General features: G+C 41.0%; 2 protein-coding genes across 4 annotated transcripts in view; both read right to left on the bottom strand.

Annotated features, from left to right (window-relative positions):
- Positions 1-1,049: 1,049 nt before the first annotated feature.
- On the bottom strand, positions 1,050-11,421 carry ubac1 (UBA domain containing 1). Of its 3 annotated transcripts, XM_030060185.1 has the most exons (10): positions 10,979-11,421; positions 10,350-10,470; positions 10,180-10,253; positions 9,912-10,019; positions 9,652-9,754; positions 9,348-9,456; positions 7,824-8,094; positions 6,156-6,242; positions 5,020-5,158; positions 1,050-3,571 (listed from the first exon to the last, which is right to left on the bottom strand). In XM_030060185.1, the coding sequence occupies exons 1-10, from the start codon at positions 11,114-11,116 to the stop codon at positions 3,456-3,458; spliced, it is 1,266 nt and encodes a 421-aa protein (XP_029916045.1). In that variant the 5' UTR covers positions 11,117-11,421; the 3' UTR covers positions 1,050-3,455. The 3 variants fall into 3 exon arrangements, with proteins under 3 accessions (XP_029916045.1, XP_029916044.1, XP_029916043.1); XM_030060184.1 differs by lacking the exon at positions 1,050-3,571 and having other exon boundaries at positions 4,734-5,158; positions 9,912-10,016; XM_030060183.1 differs by lacking the exon at positions 1,050-3,571 and having other exon boundaries at positions 4,737-5,158.
- A 1,036-nt stretch (positions 11,422-12,457) lies between these two features.
- The window catches only part of notch1b (notch receptor 1b), a 47,367-nt gene continuing 44,326 nt past the window's right edge, over positions 12,458-15,498 (bottom strand). Inside the window, 1 exon segment of the mRNA XM_030060151.1 lies at positions 12,458-15,481. Coding sequence (XP_029916011.1) covers positions 14,087-15,481 — 1,395 coding nt within the window. The 3' untranslated portion in view covers positions 12,458-14,086.

The following is a 15,498-nucleotide window of genomic DNA, read 5'->3' as shown; positions in this document are numbered from 1 at the left end:
TTTGCGATAGGACTGTTTGATAGTAATGGACTGCACTGTTTCTATGATGACGCACCATCAAGCGTCTTTATTAGATTGTTACATGTAATATATGTTTGTTCATTTTGTCAATTTAAATAAACATTTTCAAACTATTTAAGTTAACGGTTTTACTTAGATTGGAGTACATCATGTCATTATACTTTTTTTTTTTTTTTTTTTAAATAAGGCACCTTTTTTTTTTTTTTCAGAATTGACCCTACACATTTTGCATTGACAAGTGCATGATCAGCACATTTTTGTTACTTTTCATAATACAGCTGTAAGCCATATGCCAAGGCCTTTGCATGTGTTAGCCACATTGTGTGCTGAGGGCTTATCAGTAATAAGCGATGAGATTGTGAAATGGCCTCTGAGATAAAAATTCCCCTACTACAATTAAAATGGTGCCTAGATAAGTATTCATAATTATTTCTATTACAAAGATCTTTTAATACTGGTGTCTGGGCAACTGAAAGAGTTCCACAAGTACCATCCCAGGGAACATTATCTCTTGTCATTACAGCCACTTGATATCAGTGCTTCATTTGTCTAATTTCTCCTTTGCACCCTGGATATTTGGTGTGATTGTGATACTCCTTGAGATGCAGATAGCTTGAAATTAGATGCAAAACCGGGGTCTACTGTGATCTCCCCTTTTGCGCTTCATGTCATAGTTTTATTGCGTTAAAATGAGAAGAAACAAGAGAATTCAGTTAAATTTGTTGTGTTCTGTGCTCCACTGATTGTGTTACGATGAACATACATAGACACACAAAGTTGCCACTAAAAATACATCCCTGCCATTTATTGAAATTGACTGACATAAGAGAGACACATAAGGAAGGCTTTATCTATCTGATAATATGAGTGGAACCATTCAAACACTTAAGAAATAGTGAGCACATGATCCCGTGACGATGCCTTCAATAAACCCGGCATCACAGTGCTGTAATGGAAGCTGATGTAAGTGAATTTCTCCTGCCAATTTTTTGCTTCACTCTATTTGAAAGAACACAAAACTCCAAGAATACAGCCACAAAAAATAGTTTAATGTTAATAGTGATTTAGATGCCATGTAGCCATGAGGTGGTTTTATTGAACAGTGAGAGATTATGTTGCATAGGTTGTTGGTGTGGGACAGTCCTGCATGAAACGTGAGTGAAACCAGCACAATAATCTGTGACTCATACAAGTCTCTGTTGTCCCTAAGCAATACGTTTAATGTCAATTTTGCTCATTCTGTTCGTTTTGACAAATGTGATAGATCTACTCAGTAAATATAGATTTCCCAGTGTTGAGATGGCTTTGTATGAATGCCAATGAAAAGACTATGAGTTATAGTTATAGTTTTAAGAGAGTCGGTCAGTGTGGCAATGATTAAAATCCATGCCAGTGCAGTGAAGACAGGTGCAGAGATGTGTTCACATCCTTTATAGAAATAACTCCACAGAAATGCTGCACAGCTGTTCATCAGTCTGAGACCTGCCATTCAGAGTGTACATTTTGTAGTGGTTTGTGAATGGTTTGTTTTTTCACATTATACAATTTTTCAACATCATTCATACAGATCAGCTTTGAGGTTCTCTTAAAATCTGATAAATAAGAGCAAGATATTTATTTTGGCTTTAATATAAATAATGTAATAATACATTGTTCAAGCAAATACTTCTTTTTTTAAAAACATTTAAATATTTTCAAATATTGCATTTACCAAACCATATTTTGTGATGCTCTGTTCTTAACGGACACATTAAAGCCATTTTCAAATGTGAGACTAGAAGAGGGTGAGCAGAGGTTTGTCATGGTGACGGCCCTAGAATAACAATCTCAGCCTCCCTGAGCAGAAAGTTAGATCAATACATTTCAAATATTTAATAAAAACACTCCAAAGCTTGGCAAAAAACACACCACCTTCCATATTGTTTCTTTTCAAATCACAAAACAAATGGGACAGGCTAAGCCCACCATTTTGTTACCAGAGGTTCGAAGTAATCAATGCAAAGTGTAATATGTATTACTATAGTCACACTACCCATTGCTACCATTGTTTCACACATATCTAACACTCAAATCAAATACATTTCTTTACAGGTAAACATAATTCCAACTCATAGCTATTGCACAGAAATAATGTGTTTTTCTGGGGTGCATCTTTGACAAGGCAAATTATATAGTTAAATTTTGGTTTCGTTTGACAGCAAAAATGCTCATCGTTTCAAAAAGAGAATGACTAACTAGAAGACCACCATGGGGTTTGTCTCAAGTTCCTTTTGATAATTTGTGTTGCACAACAATACCTTCACCTTAACTGATTCTGCAGGGTAAAGTAAGGAGGCCTTTGCGTTCATTCAAACTGTAAGCTGAACAGCAAACTCCTTTTGATTAGGCTCAGCTTCCTTTAAACACCTCACACTGCAGCAAATGTGAGGCAAAAAACCAAACCTTTCAACCTTACAGGATACTATTTTGTCAGTGCTGCAGTGAGCGATATTCATAAAGGTGAACAAGTGCTGCACGCGCACAAGATGATAATGTGACATTCAAGGGCACACTGAAAATAAACACACAGGCCTAATATATCTTATTCTTGTAAAAACATGACCAAGACACAAACAGACAGCATAGTGTACAGTTTTCCTCTAAGAGGCAAAAAGTTAAATAAATATTCTTCAAGAAGAACAAAGATAAATGCTCTCCTTTTTAAGTCGAGAGGAGCATGGTTTACAGTGAGCAGACAGGCAGGCTCTCGAGGCTGAACGGAGAGAGGTGTAATGTGTCTGAAGCCTACATTTGCTGACATTAACTTAACAAACACACAACAATTATAGTATCAATTATAAGCTGAGCTGTATGTTGTTGTTTTTTTTGGGGGGGTAGGTAGGGGTGTAATGACACGAGTCCTCCAAACATTCACCATTGATGAAATGAAATGTAGCAATTTAAAAGAGACAGACAAGACTGTAATTGATATTTAAATATTGCTAAACATACAAAAAGAGTTTTCTTTGAAGTGTAAACATTAAATTTATGTTTGATGGTCATTTTTTTGTACATGGAGAAATTATATAAAATAAACCATGTCTGTCGTAACTATAAATTGTTGCTAAAATGTAAAAACAGCCTACTAAATTTCATTTTTTATTCTCATTGCTGTAATAATAATAATAATAATAATAATAATAATAATAATAATAATGTTAACATTTATATGTTAAGTGTTTTTTTCCTGCAATGTTATAAATAGTTGTGTAACATCTCTATACACACTCCTCCAGCTCTGTCTTCACAAGGCAAAAACAATACTGATGTCCTTGCCATATCCAAATGCACACATCGCCGCTCATTTTCACATACATATGTTCACACACACACACACACACACAATCATTCACATACACACAGGCTGCCACAGTCACGCAGGTCATCAGGAGGCTCTACGTGCGATTAAGTGTCTGGAAGATTCTGGAAATTTGGAGCATGACGGGGCCGGTTTCAGGGTCATTCATCCACTGGGTGCTGTTCAGAGGGTTCTCTAGCATGTCTTCAAAAGCTGCGCACAAACACAAAACACTTCGGTTAGAAGCCCGTTTTACCACAGCAGTCTTTCAAAAGTCTTAGGAATTACAAATATATTCCTATCTATTCCATGAAGATAGATTCATTTTTTACACAATACATTTATAATTCTTAGCGGCAAAGCGGATGTATTTTGAAGAAAAAAGTCCACCCCTGAATTAGTTCTAGGTGATATATCAATATTATATCCTCACTGTGATTTGACACTAGATATCCTCTGGGATCTTGGATATCATAATATTATGATAGACTGTTCTAGCTGCTCTTTTATTTGCCTCCACATGTTTGGTCATCATATCCACATCTATAATTTTGTCCTGCCTTGAACGTTCTCACACTGTCAGATATCATCGATTGGTGATGTTGAGTGGACTCTTGGAATTGTTTTTTGATCGAGCCACAAAATTTGAATGGAGTATCACAGTCATGGTATTGTTTGCCATGGTCGTGTGGTTAGTACAAAATACAGTGGCAATTGTGGTTAGTTGCTACGGTGATAACACAGGTGTGGCTGCTTGCTAAAAGCAGTAATTGATGTTAATAGTTAACACCAAGTGGTTCAACAATCCTCAGTTCCCCTCAAGCAGCAAGGTAACAGAGATAGAGCACAAGACCCCTCTCCATGCTCCACACTTATCTGCTTTTTTGGGTTGTTGCTGCAAAACCTCCACCAGTGAGTCAGAGACTTGCCACAAGTTGGTTTATAATTATGTTAGCCCACAACCACCAGACAGATAAAAATCGCCGCTGCTCCAACCATCCTGCTGTGTTGATTTGAATAAGAAAGTCTGTTCTTCAGTCAAGTTCTGAGGATTAAGCGCTATGATTTTTGGTAGTTTCCAAGAATGAATTTTAACTACCCCCTGAGGCTGTCTGAGCTGAAGACATGTAGATGGAGAGAGCAGCAATGATACAGCAAGTTTTTGCATTTTGTCAAAAGTAAAAAAAAAAAAAAAAAAAAAGGTCCACAAAGATGCAAGCTGTAGCTGCAATACAATCTGGTCTACCGAAGCGACTGAAATTAAGAAAATGACAAATCAGTATCTGTGCTTCTTCTACAATGGATTGCTCCCTGTATGACTTGCGAACAGCAGTGCAAAATAATGATTCTATAAACAAACTCCCACTCTTTGATTGTGAGCAACGGATACCAAACACTGACATTTATTGTTGAAGTTTTAGATAGCTGAATAAAACTGTGCACTAAAAACATCCCGAAGACATCACATAACATTACTTATCTATAAAGAACACACTAACAACAACATGGGCCAGAAATGAAAGGCACATGGGCAAGAGTGATGTGTGTTGCAGGGTGGATTTTTTTTTTCAATTGTAATTTGATTAGAATATATGCCTGGTTACAAACAATACTACAACTATAATCCTTGATCTCGTTCTGAATCAGATTAGACTGTGTACCGAGCAGCGTCTTGGGATTGGTTAGGCCCAGCTGTACCACTGGGTTCTCCAGAATTGCTTGGAACAGGGGGCTGTCAGTGTCAATGCCTTTGTCCAGGTCCTCTGGAGACGGTTTCCTGTCTCCCAGCAGCCACTCGCACTGCAGGACAGAGACATATGATGAGAAACTGCAAAAACCTCTCTCTTTTATGTGAGACTCTGCTGAGCCCTACAGGGAGGCAGCAGTGCACAGTCAGCTACAAAACAGCACCCAGCAGAGCTGATGCTTAGTGTCAAAAGGTTTGAAGGCTATCAATGGATATGTCTCCAAATATGACTTTTGATTTGGATTATGAGTCTGAAGAAGGAAACACAAACAATGCAGCATTACTGTTCATAAGACAATTAAACTCCTTGCATGTTGCTATGTAACTGTCATCTGACTTTTTTTTTTAAATCAGTTGGCTCGAGTAGCACTGTAACAGATGCAACGTTGCATGTGGGCTGTAAACAGTCAAGCCCTCAGATTTGTTTATGTTGCTAAACAACAAGTTTTAGTTTGAGGACCTACTTTTTAACAGAGCATTAAAATGGGTAATCACAATTTTTTTTCAGCTTTTTATTAGAGAGAAAAACAATATTGTTCCGACAAAATTGTGAAGGTTGTATAACACCAATAGGACAACCAAGGCCTGTGTCTTAATAAATAAAATCACAGCTGTGTTAATCTACAGCAACCAAATCAGGGCCATGATGTGATTTACTATAACAAACAGCCTATCGTGCTCTGTTGCTTAAATGAAACAAGAAATGATAATTAAAATAATTTACATGCAACAGTTATACAATCAAATGTGTCACAGGGAGGGGAAATTAAACCACTGCAAAAAAGCCTGTTGTCTGCCACAACAGAGGATATGATATACTTAGGCAATCTGGAAAGTGATTTGTTCTGGTAAAAATGTTTGGGAAATTACATGCATAAACAATTACACTGTTACATGATTTATGCTCATGAATTTTATGCATGTAGGCTGTAATATGATGAAGCACCAGTTCTGGAAAATCTTTATTACAGAGTCATTACTCAAATCAGATGAAGTGTTTACCAGTTCTGGGGTTCTTGCAACACTACAACTGTGGACCAGCAGACCTACCGCAGCATCCTGTTGGTTGTTATTCACTCTCAGAGCATCGATCACCTCCTTCTCATCGAAGCCCATCTCCATCAATGCGATAACAGCCTGCAGAAACAAATTGGGAAACAAGTAAGTAAACTAGGAAGGTAAAGTAAAGACAAGGATATTTTATCATGTACAGTAACTTGTTTTTGTCTGAATCAGGGCCATGACATTCATGTGCTGCAATTTTCAATCGGCTTTACAGTATGCTTTATAAGCAAAGACATTAAATCTCATAGGTAAGCCGTAGGGGGTTATTACTGAGGCACACGAACTGCTGAATAATTCTAATGTAATCAGTACAGTTCCTTTAAACCGCTCTCAGAAGTAATGGTCCTAATACCTATACAATCATGTGTGCAAAGATTCCTAAATCCATACTAATGCACAGAATAAAGAGATAGAGGAAAGTTAATATATCTAGACCAGAATGGTTTCATAAAGGCTGTCAAGGAACAAACAATGGTAGAGCAATAACTTCACAATCAGTGGGAAAAGACTTGACTTGATGCAGAGAAAGCGTTTAACAGGGTGGACTGAATATATTTAAATTATGCAATGGAACAAAGAGAATTCAATTCAACCTTTATTAGGCGGGCTAATACATTAAACAAAGATCCTATATCTAGTGATAGGTTGAATGAATATTGTTCTGAAGTCTTCAAGCTTACAAAAGGCATTTGGCTAGAAAATCCATACTTGCCTATTCTGTTTGCTTTTCATATCAAACTGTTAGCTGAAAAGATACTGGATGGGGGGAGGGCATGATGCACAAGACAGCGTTGTTAGCAGATGGCATTCTTCCCTTTATATACATATATATATATTTAAAAAATCCATGACTTTTTATTCCTTCCCTCATGCAACTCCTGTGGAGCTATGGAGAAGTCGCTGGGTATGAGTTTAATAAAGGAATGATGTATGGGGATACCTCAGACAGTGGAAACTCAAATGATCAAAACAGAGCTTTATGGCCCTTTTTCATTAGTATCTACTCGGCTCGACTCGGCTCGACTCTACTCGCCTCGACACGGTTTAGGTGGTTTTCCATTACAATTGAGTAGCACTTCGCCGTGGGTGGAGTCGTCATAGCAAGGCGGCGCAACGTCCAGCTCCCTCTGGATTCTTTGGGCCGCCACCAAGCTCAGAAAAGTCTCCACCTCTTTATTTGACCGCGGTAGCGGTTTGCTTGCCATTTTCCGACTTTGACAACTTCACTGACGATCAATGCGCACGGCCGCTGTTGCCGTTTTTTTTTTTTTTTTTTTTAAATGTCGGGTTTTGTTTTCGTGCGGGAGTCGCTCGCGTCACTCCCTGTCCAATCAGTTGCCTGCAAGGCGTTTACGTCACATTTTCAGCTCGACTGAGCTCGCTTGGAACCCCGGCTGAGTAGGTCCCAAAATGGGACCTGCTAGCAGGTACTACCACCTAATGGAAAAGCTCTTAAACCGAGTAGAGTCGAGCCGAGTCGAGCTGAGTAGGTACTAGTGGAAAAGGGGCATTAGATATTTGGGGCGATACATTGGCTCATGCTTCTCTTAACCAAGCTAATGTGGAACTCTGGGATAAGTGCTATAAAAGATTAGAGGTAGATGAAGATGAGCATGCAAAACCCTGTAGCTCCTAATGGATTGAGCCACTTACTCTCGAGTCAGGCCTGAACTCTCGTTTCCTGCGGATCCTCTTGAAGATCTCTGTCAGCTCGTCCTGCCTGGTGCTCTCCTCTGTGCTGGACTGGGAAAGGCTTCGGCGGAGGTGAGGAGCGCCCGAGGCCGAGGCTGAGACAGAGGGGCCTGGGGTGGCGGCGGCCGTGGCCCCTGCCGCCCCAGAAGTGTCCTGGCCAGGCAGAGGTGAGTCCACGGAGGGGTCGTCTACATGCTCGATCAACCACTCCATGGCCTGGGTCACTGACATGCTGCAGGATGAGAGGAAACGACCGAGTGAGGACTGTGTGTATAAAAATACACCAAAGTCAATTGCTAAGGCTAGTTCTCAAACACCACAGCTAATCTGATCCTAATTTTAGGCTGTGGACATATTCCTATTTTGTTTGAGTCATCCTTGTGCTCAGTTGTGAGTGATTTAGTAGTGTGGACTAGGGCTGCACGATATTGGAAAAAAACTCATATCTCAATCTTTTTTTTCTACAACATATATTGGGATATGAAAAGATACAGGAAGTTTCCCCAGACACAGGCACAATTTTCATCATCTGGGTCCTATAAAAGTCCATCCTCTCCTAAGAAAACAAAAGCAAAAACAAAACAAACAAAAAAAACCCCTCCTATTTCTACCACACTTGGTTCAGCTCTGGCCCCCTTCCGGGAATGAGCTTAGGACTCACTTCTGGTTTCACTTTTGTGACTCTGACACCGACATGGACAAGAGGAGAGGTAATTGCGAAAAGACAGAAAAGATATGTATATTAATAAACTTTATAAATAGACGAGTGTGTCACAGTTGTGTTATATACATGTAATCTGCCGTTTCTAATGTTATTTAAATGTATGCTTAATCTGTGGGCTGGAGGATAAACACATGTTGTGCAAGCCAAATACTGGTGGGTCTCCCAGTGCAACTGAGGACAGTAAAACTCTCAAACACAAGCAGCAAACAGATTTATCTATGCGCAAGCAAGATGTAAAGAGAGATAGATCTGGATACTGCCCGTTTTGTGTGTGTGTGTGTGTTGTTTCTTATATTAGGATACAGACCAGCTCTGTGACAGCATTTTTTTTTTTTACTTTTTAACCAGCACCAGGACAAAGTGCCACCGATACTCTAAATACATGCGCTCAAAAGCCGCCTCACATAACTGAACGCCTGTCTCTTTCATCAAGGCGACGTTATCTTCGAAAGTAGCTACAACACAGCCGCTACATGCAGAGTGATCAATTTTTGCTATGTGCTCCGGTGAAGAGATGAACTTGATCAGTTTATCAAACAATGAAAAAGGGAGTGCTCATTTTCAGGTTGTGGTCAGTAACTAGAGGAGTGGAGTTTTCCTTTTGTATGAAGCAGCCAAAAAGTTGTAGCATGATGTGTTTGAGTTCATTTGCTCGCTTTTCTTACTTAATATTGCCTGTCATGCAGTGTGACTATCATACATGTCCACATCACGGTGTCGATGCTGATACAATATGTTGTGTAGCCCTTGTGTAGACTCACTGGTTCAATCGGAGAGCTTTGATTGCTCTGCTCTCGGGGAAACCCATCTCTGTGAGCTGCTGAAGGGCTGTTTCATCCACCCGGTCCTCTTCATCCTCATCCAACATGGCTACCAAATAAAGCACACACACAGAAAGACATCTGCATTGAAACTGTATCTCTTGATCTCTAATGACTGTATATAGGCACAGTGTGCTGCTGCTCATGTTTCAGAAATGTAGCTGTTGCTTTATTAGGAACATGTCAAAATTGCCTAGCATTTCATAAAGACTTTGACCTAATTTTAAGAGCTCTTCATCTTTACCATTAGCCTTTTTGAAGAGTTCAACAGCATCAGGGTTCAAAGCAAGAAGCTTCTGGGCCACTTCAATGAGAGAGACGAGGATTTTTCTAAGCTCCGTCTGAAACTGGCAGAACATAAACACACATACCACAAACGTTTTCTTCAAATTCATCAAATCTGAATTATATATTAAACTACACACAACACACAAAATTGTGTGGAGCGCCTATAGGACATCTTATACACCATGCCAGCTGAAGCTATCCCTCCAAGAAGCTTACGTCTCTGATGTTGTGCTGCGTGACGGTGCGGTCGATGTGACGGGTGGACAGGCTGGCAGTGGCTTTCAGGATAGCATCTTTGTCCGGAGCCTTGTTTTCTTGCTTCTTCTGTCGCAAAAGGGTTATAGAAACATAAGAAAAATACTGGGAATTAGAACAAAAAAATGCATAAAACGCAGCTTTGATCATACAGGTCATGTAGAGGTAGATTAATCTAATTTGATATCTTCAGTTCTATTTTGAGAGGATCAAAAATTGAGCAAGCTACCTTTTCATCTGTAGATATGTCTGCCATCTTTGGAGGGGTTGGTGGTGGTCTTTTCTTTATCAGCAGCAAAACATCTAAAAACATGGGTGAAATACGGCCAGTTCTAGGCCATCAGTGAGCAACTCTTATTTCAAATAATCCCACAACTTTTGAAATCAGGTGTAACATACCTTTATCTTTGAGGTTCTCATCAGCCACTGTTTTAGTGTCAGTGAGGATTCTCTCTGTAGCAGCGTGGATTAGTTTATGGTGGGTGAGAGTTTTGGGGTCTTCTAGACTTCCGTGCACATACTATAAAACAAGGGATCGGTAACGAAGATAAGCTCAGAAACCACACACAATGAACAAAAAGCCTTTACATGGATTCTGAGTAAAGCGATGACAGACTTATTGTGGCAACAGCTTATTGTGGCAGCTCGCTATGCAGTAATTAAAAATAGGGCAAGGCAGCTTTAAAATGGGTTTAATTATATCACAGAAGGTGATGTGAGATGGGCTGTGTAATAATAGGCATGGCCTGAAAAGCAACATGCCTTCCTATCACCTAATGCAAAGCCACAGGGAGCATAAAAGGGACAGCGTCGGACTGCTAGCTAGCTAGTTTGAGAGGGACAGCCAACTTGCTAAATTATAAATAGCAAAGTCTACCCAGTTACTATAAATACGGAACCAGTGACACTGACACTGACAGTTTACACAGAGGGCCTGACAGGCTGCGAGCACCCCTGGCAAAGGAGTGACAGGCAGAAACTGACAAGGCACACACACACACACACACACACACACACTAACAACCTACATGTTTCAAGCACTTCTCCTTCAGTTTCTCAATGGTGGTGTCTTCCGTGACCTCCTCCAGCCACTCCGTCCCCTCCATGGTACAGATGTGTATTTTCAACACTTTCCCGGCGAATATCTTCTCCTCCTGCACGAACATAGCCGCTGCCTCGTCGCGAGTGCTAGTCCACTAATGTTAGCTGCTGTTGCTATGTGCTCCCCGCAAACCGAAGCTAGCGGGCTAACGTTAGCACCGAGCTAACTGCCGACAACTGTGCAACTGCGGGCCAACGATCAGCCGAGGACCATTTTCGGTTTCCTCGACGGGTTTTCGGCGCGACGCCGAGAGAAGTGTGTTTTCCGTGCCGGTCAGGTTGTTTGTTTTCCCCCGTGAAGACAAGCAGCCTCAGCCAGCGAGCTGAGGTCCCTATTTTGACGGTAATGGTTGAACTTTGACCTTCAACGGGTGCGAGGACCGGTGCATTATGGGTGTTGTGGTTCTTTTGGTTAATTTGGCACATTTCACCCGAGACAAGTCTGAAAAAACGGAGTAAAAGTGAAATAAAATCATAGAAAAGCACAATACTAAAATATTTTGATTGCTTGTTCTAAAAGAGCAACGTACACCACATCCCAATAGTGATGATATACTTTTTAGATTTTTCAAAAATGCAAAAATGTAGTTTAAAAAAAGAAAAAAAGAATAAAACAGCACAATACGATTTTATGCTTTTCCCTAAAGCCCATAGAATAGCCTCGCCAGACATACGCGCTTAACACACACACACACACACACACACACACACACACATTTCCATACTATATAGCCTTAAAGTATGTATCAAAATAATTTCCATCTCCACCCCCAACACACACACCGTCAGCCAACCTAAAATAAAATAAATAAAATAAAAAATAAAATAAAAAAAAAGGAAAATAAATAAGTAAATGAAATAAAAACAACCTCCTCTCAAGGAAATAACAGTCGTATCTGACCATGATGGTGTGGATGAAGAATTATTTTTGAAGAACGCTGCATTTCCAAAATTGCATGGAAAAGCTTAAACACTTGCACCACCAGAGGGAGACATACTAAGCAAAATGATAGACTAGAGTAGCACCAACTGTTCCAGCTCGTGCAGTGTAATGAGGGGAAGTGCAATGCAGTGCATGGCATCTATGTATATGAAGGGAAAGATATTCACGTTTCCTCAACATTTATTGTCAACATTTCACCAACATTTCACCATCCATACTCACCTAGAAATATCAGGGAAATTCATGAGGGGAACCCCAAACCAGAAACTGGGGCTTTCCCTGAATCAGGCACTTGCTCTACAGATCTGAAGTTAAGGCTGAAATTTAGACTCAGTATAAGAAATTGATCTTTGAATTTCATTTACATAATATAGAGACAGAGAGGCAGAGAGAGAGAGAGAGAGAGAGAGAGAGAGAGAGATCTGAATAATAGCATAGAGCAGTCACATCTGTGCAGTTCAATTCATGACACTCAGGTGCCCTTTATTATAACAAGAGACATTTTTTTACAGATTGAAAATTGAGGGAAAAATACATTTCTTGTAAATTATAACTTTATAAGAGGAAGGAAATATATTGTGGATATTACAATTTCACTACAGCCTAAGATTTTTTTTTAATTATAACATTTTGAGAACTATACCATGGAGAGTCTCACTCACAAAGCATTAGAACAGACACAACAGAGAATATGGCCAACAAGTTTTCCATTTTAGTAAAGAATTTTTAAAAAAGAAAAAAAAAAAAACATTTAATCATATGCACCAATGGAGGCCTCGGATTTTTGAGTTGCAGAAGTGTAAATAAATATGAATTCATAAAACCTCAACATTTCTGCATTTTTTTTTTGAAAAAAGTCTTACAATACATTGTATGCATATGAAGGTGTGGATCTCTGCTGCAGGGACACAAACTAAAATAAATGTCCTGTTCTGTGTGTAAAAACCGAGAGGCTGTTGACTGTGGTGAGACGATCTGGCATGCGTAAGACATCAGATTTCTGAAACAATATCCTGCTTACGAAGGAAATGCATAACATATTTACAAAAGAATGAACACAGCCATAGGCTCAAACTAACAGAAGGTAAAGGGAAAGTGAATTTTTCCTTTTTCCCTCTGGACAACAAGATACAACGTGACCACTGGGCCAGTTTTTTTCCAATGCCACAGGACCAACACATACTCAGGCCTGTTTTAAATGCCAATCTCCAAGATGGCTGTATACTGTACAACCCCTCACATCCCCATCCCATCGCTACAAATGCGCGTGCACACACACACACACACACACACACACACACACACAGACACACACACACACACACACAATAAAATCTAGTGGCACAAATGAATGTTATTCCATTGATTGAAAAAACATGAATACAACTCAACTGAGTGTAACTAAAAGAATCACGAGAAATTTAAACTGGCATGATTGTGGAAAAAAAACAGCTCTTCATCATACAGGACCTGTGCATGAAATATAGGACACATTTTTTCTGGCAACACTCACAACTTGCTTTTGTTTTTTTGTTTTTTTTAATAAATTCATGACAACATTTCACACACTTAAACTGAAGTAACACTGTAACATAAAATGTGCTCTATAAAAATGCCCTTTAATCACTGTTTCGTTTATACACAAGATTATACAAAAAGAAAAAAAAAACAGCAAAATATAAACAAAGATTGAGAAATCATATGAAAAAGAGGCAAAGACTAAAAATCCTTGAGAAAATAAATACCCAGTGTGTATGCCGTGAGCCAGTTAACTGCAGAAAAGAAGCACTAGAAGAAAATCGGGAGAGCTTTAGTCTCTCTAAGGCCTTTCTCTCCCGTGTGTATAACCCGACACCATGGATCTCCAAAATTTCTGTAAGCAGGCGATGTAAAGTATAAATAAGACATTAATAAATAAAAAAAGAATGAATGAGACACAGGTCATTCTGGCTGTTAGTATAAAAGCATATAAAAAAGTCCTTCTGTCTGCTCTGATTATAGCTTTGCCTTTTTCCGTTTTTTTTTCCACCAAGAGTGCCTTTTTCATAAAAAAATATTCAGCAGTTCATTTGGGTGTAAAGATACAAGCTTCTTATTTGAACTGTTCGGGTATATGTGCAATCTGAGACTGCATGCTGGTCGGTGGACTTGAGATTCCCTCCGACCAATCTGACATGTTGGAGTGCGGAGAGGAGCTTGACCATTGGTCGGGGGAGCCAGGGGAAGGGGTCAGAAAGGGATGGTCAGGCACCTGGAGTTGATGGTTGGGGGTGTTGTCCATAGGGCCTGAGTAGCTGTGCTGGGAGGGCGGGGTGAGGAATTGGGTGCTGGGCATGGACTGGTTGAGGGAGGAGGGCATGACCTGTGTCTCCTGGGGCAGGATGGTGTGGATGGGCATGGTGGAATTCCCCGTGCCCGTCTGGAGCTCCGGGGAACTGAGCTCGCTGAAGTTCTGGCTGCTGGCAGTGTTTGAGTTCTGGTGCTGCAGCTGGATGCTCTGCTGTTGCTGCTGCTGCTGCTGCTGTTGTTGTTGTTGCTGCTGCTGCAGCTGCTGGAGGTTCTGCATCTGCTGCATCTGCTGAGCCTGCTGCTGCATGATGTGGGGCTGCGAACTCAGTCTGGTGCTCTGGATCCCCTGGTAGGTCATCATCTGAGACAGGCTGGTGGTCGGGTGGCCGTTGTGGAGGGAGGTCATCATGCTGTGCTGTCCTCCCTGGTGCAAACCTCCCTGACTGCCTGCAGCCCCTCTCATGTGGTTGAACTGGCCTGGCTGGCTCATGCTGCTATGCATCCTGGAGAGCCAATCACACTGGCCGTTCATGGCCCCCTGGCTATTGGAGCCAGACACGGGCAGATGGCTGAGACGAGGAGGCAGCGGGTCAAACTGCATTCGGGCCAGCTCCTGCTTGTTGGGTATGACCATGTGGTTGACAGCCAGGTGGGGGTCGGACATGCCCTGCATATGATTGAGGGACACTGATGGTGACTGCTGGAAGGGTGACGTCATCATGGGTGGTGATGCCACATCAGAGATATAACCATGGGGGGACTCTAGCGAGTCAACCGGGGACAGAACAGCTGAGCTGTCCAGAAGGCTGCCCGACTTCCCATCCTGGGAATTCTTCTTCTTCACCTTCATGTCTTTGCCATCCTTGCACCCGATGCCCTTGGTGCTGGGCTTACGTGCCTTTTTGCCCTGGCCTTGGCCCTGAGGCTGGGGCTGCTTCATGCTGCCCAGATAGCTGTTGGGCGAGCAAAGAGGTGGTGACAAGGTGGTGCTGAGTGAGCCTCCGTGCATGGGAGGACTTCGTACCAGGTTGTACTCGTCCATCAGCCGCACAATATCGTGGTGCATTCGCTCTTGAGCAATGTCTCTGGGCAGTCGGTCCATGTGGTCAGTGATCTCTCGGTTGGCAAAGTGCTCCAGTAAGACCTTGGCAGTCTCATAGCTTCCTTCCCTGGCAGCCAGGAATAGTGGGGTTTCCTCCTGTAGCAGAGAGACAA

The sequence above is a fragment of the Myripristis murdjan genome, chromosome 9 (genome assembly GCF_902150065.1).
Source record: "Myripristis murdjan chromosome 9, fMyrMur1.1, whole genome shotgun sequence".
NCBI lineage: Eukaryota > Metazoa > Chordata > Actinopteri > Holocentriformes > Holocentridae > Myripristis > Myripristis murdjan.
This window is presented reverse-complemented; position numbering and strand designations above follow the sequence as displayed.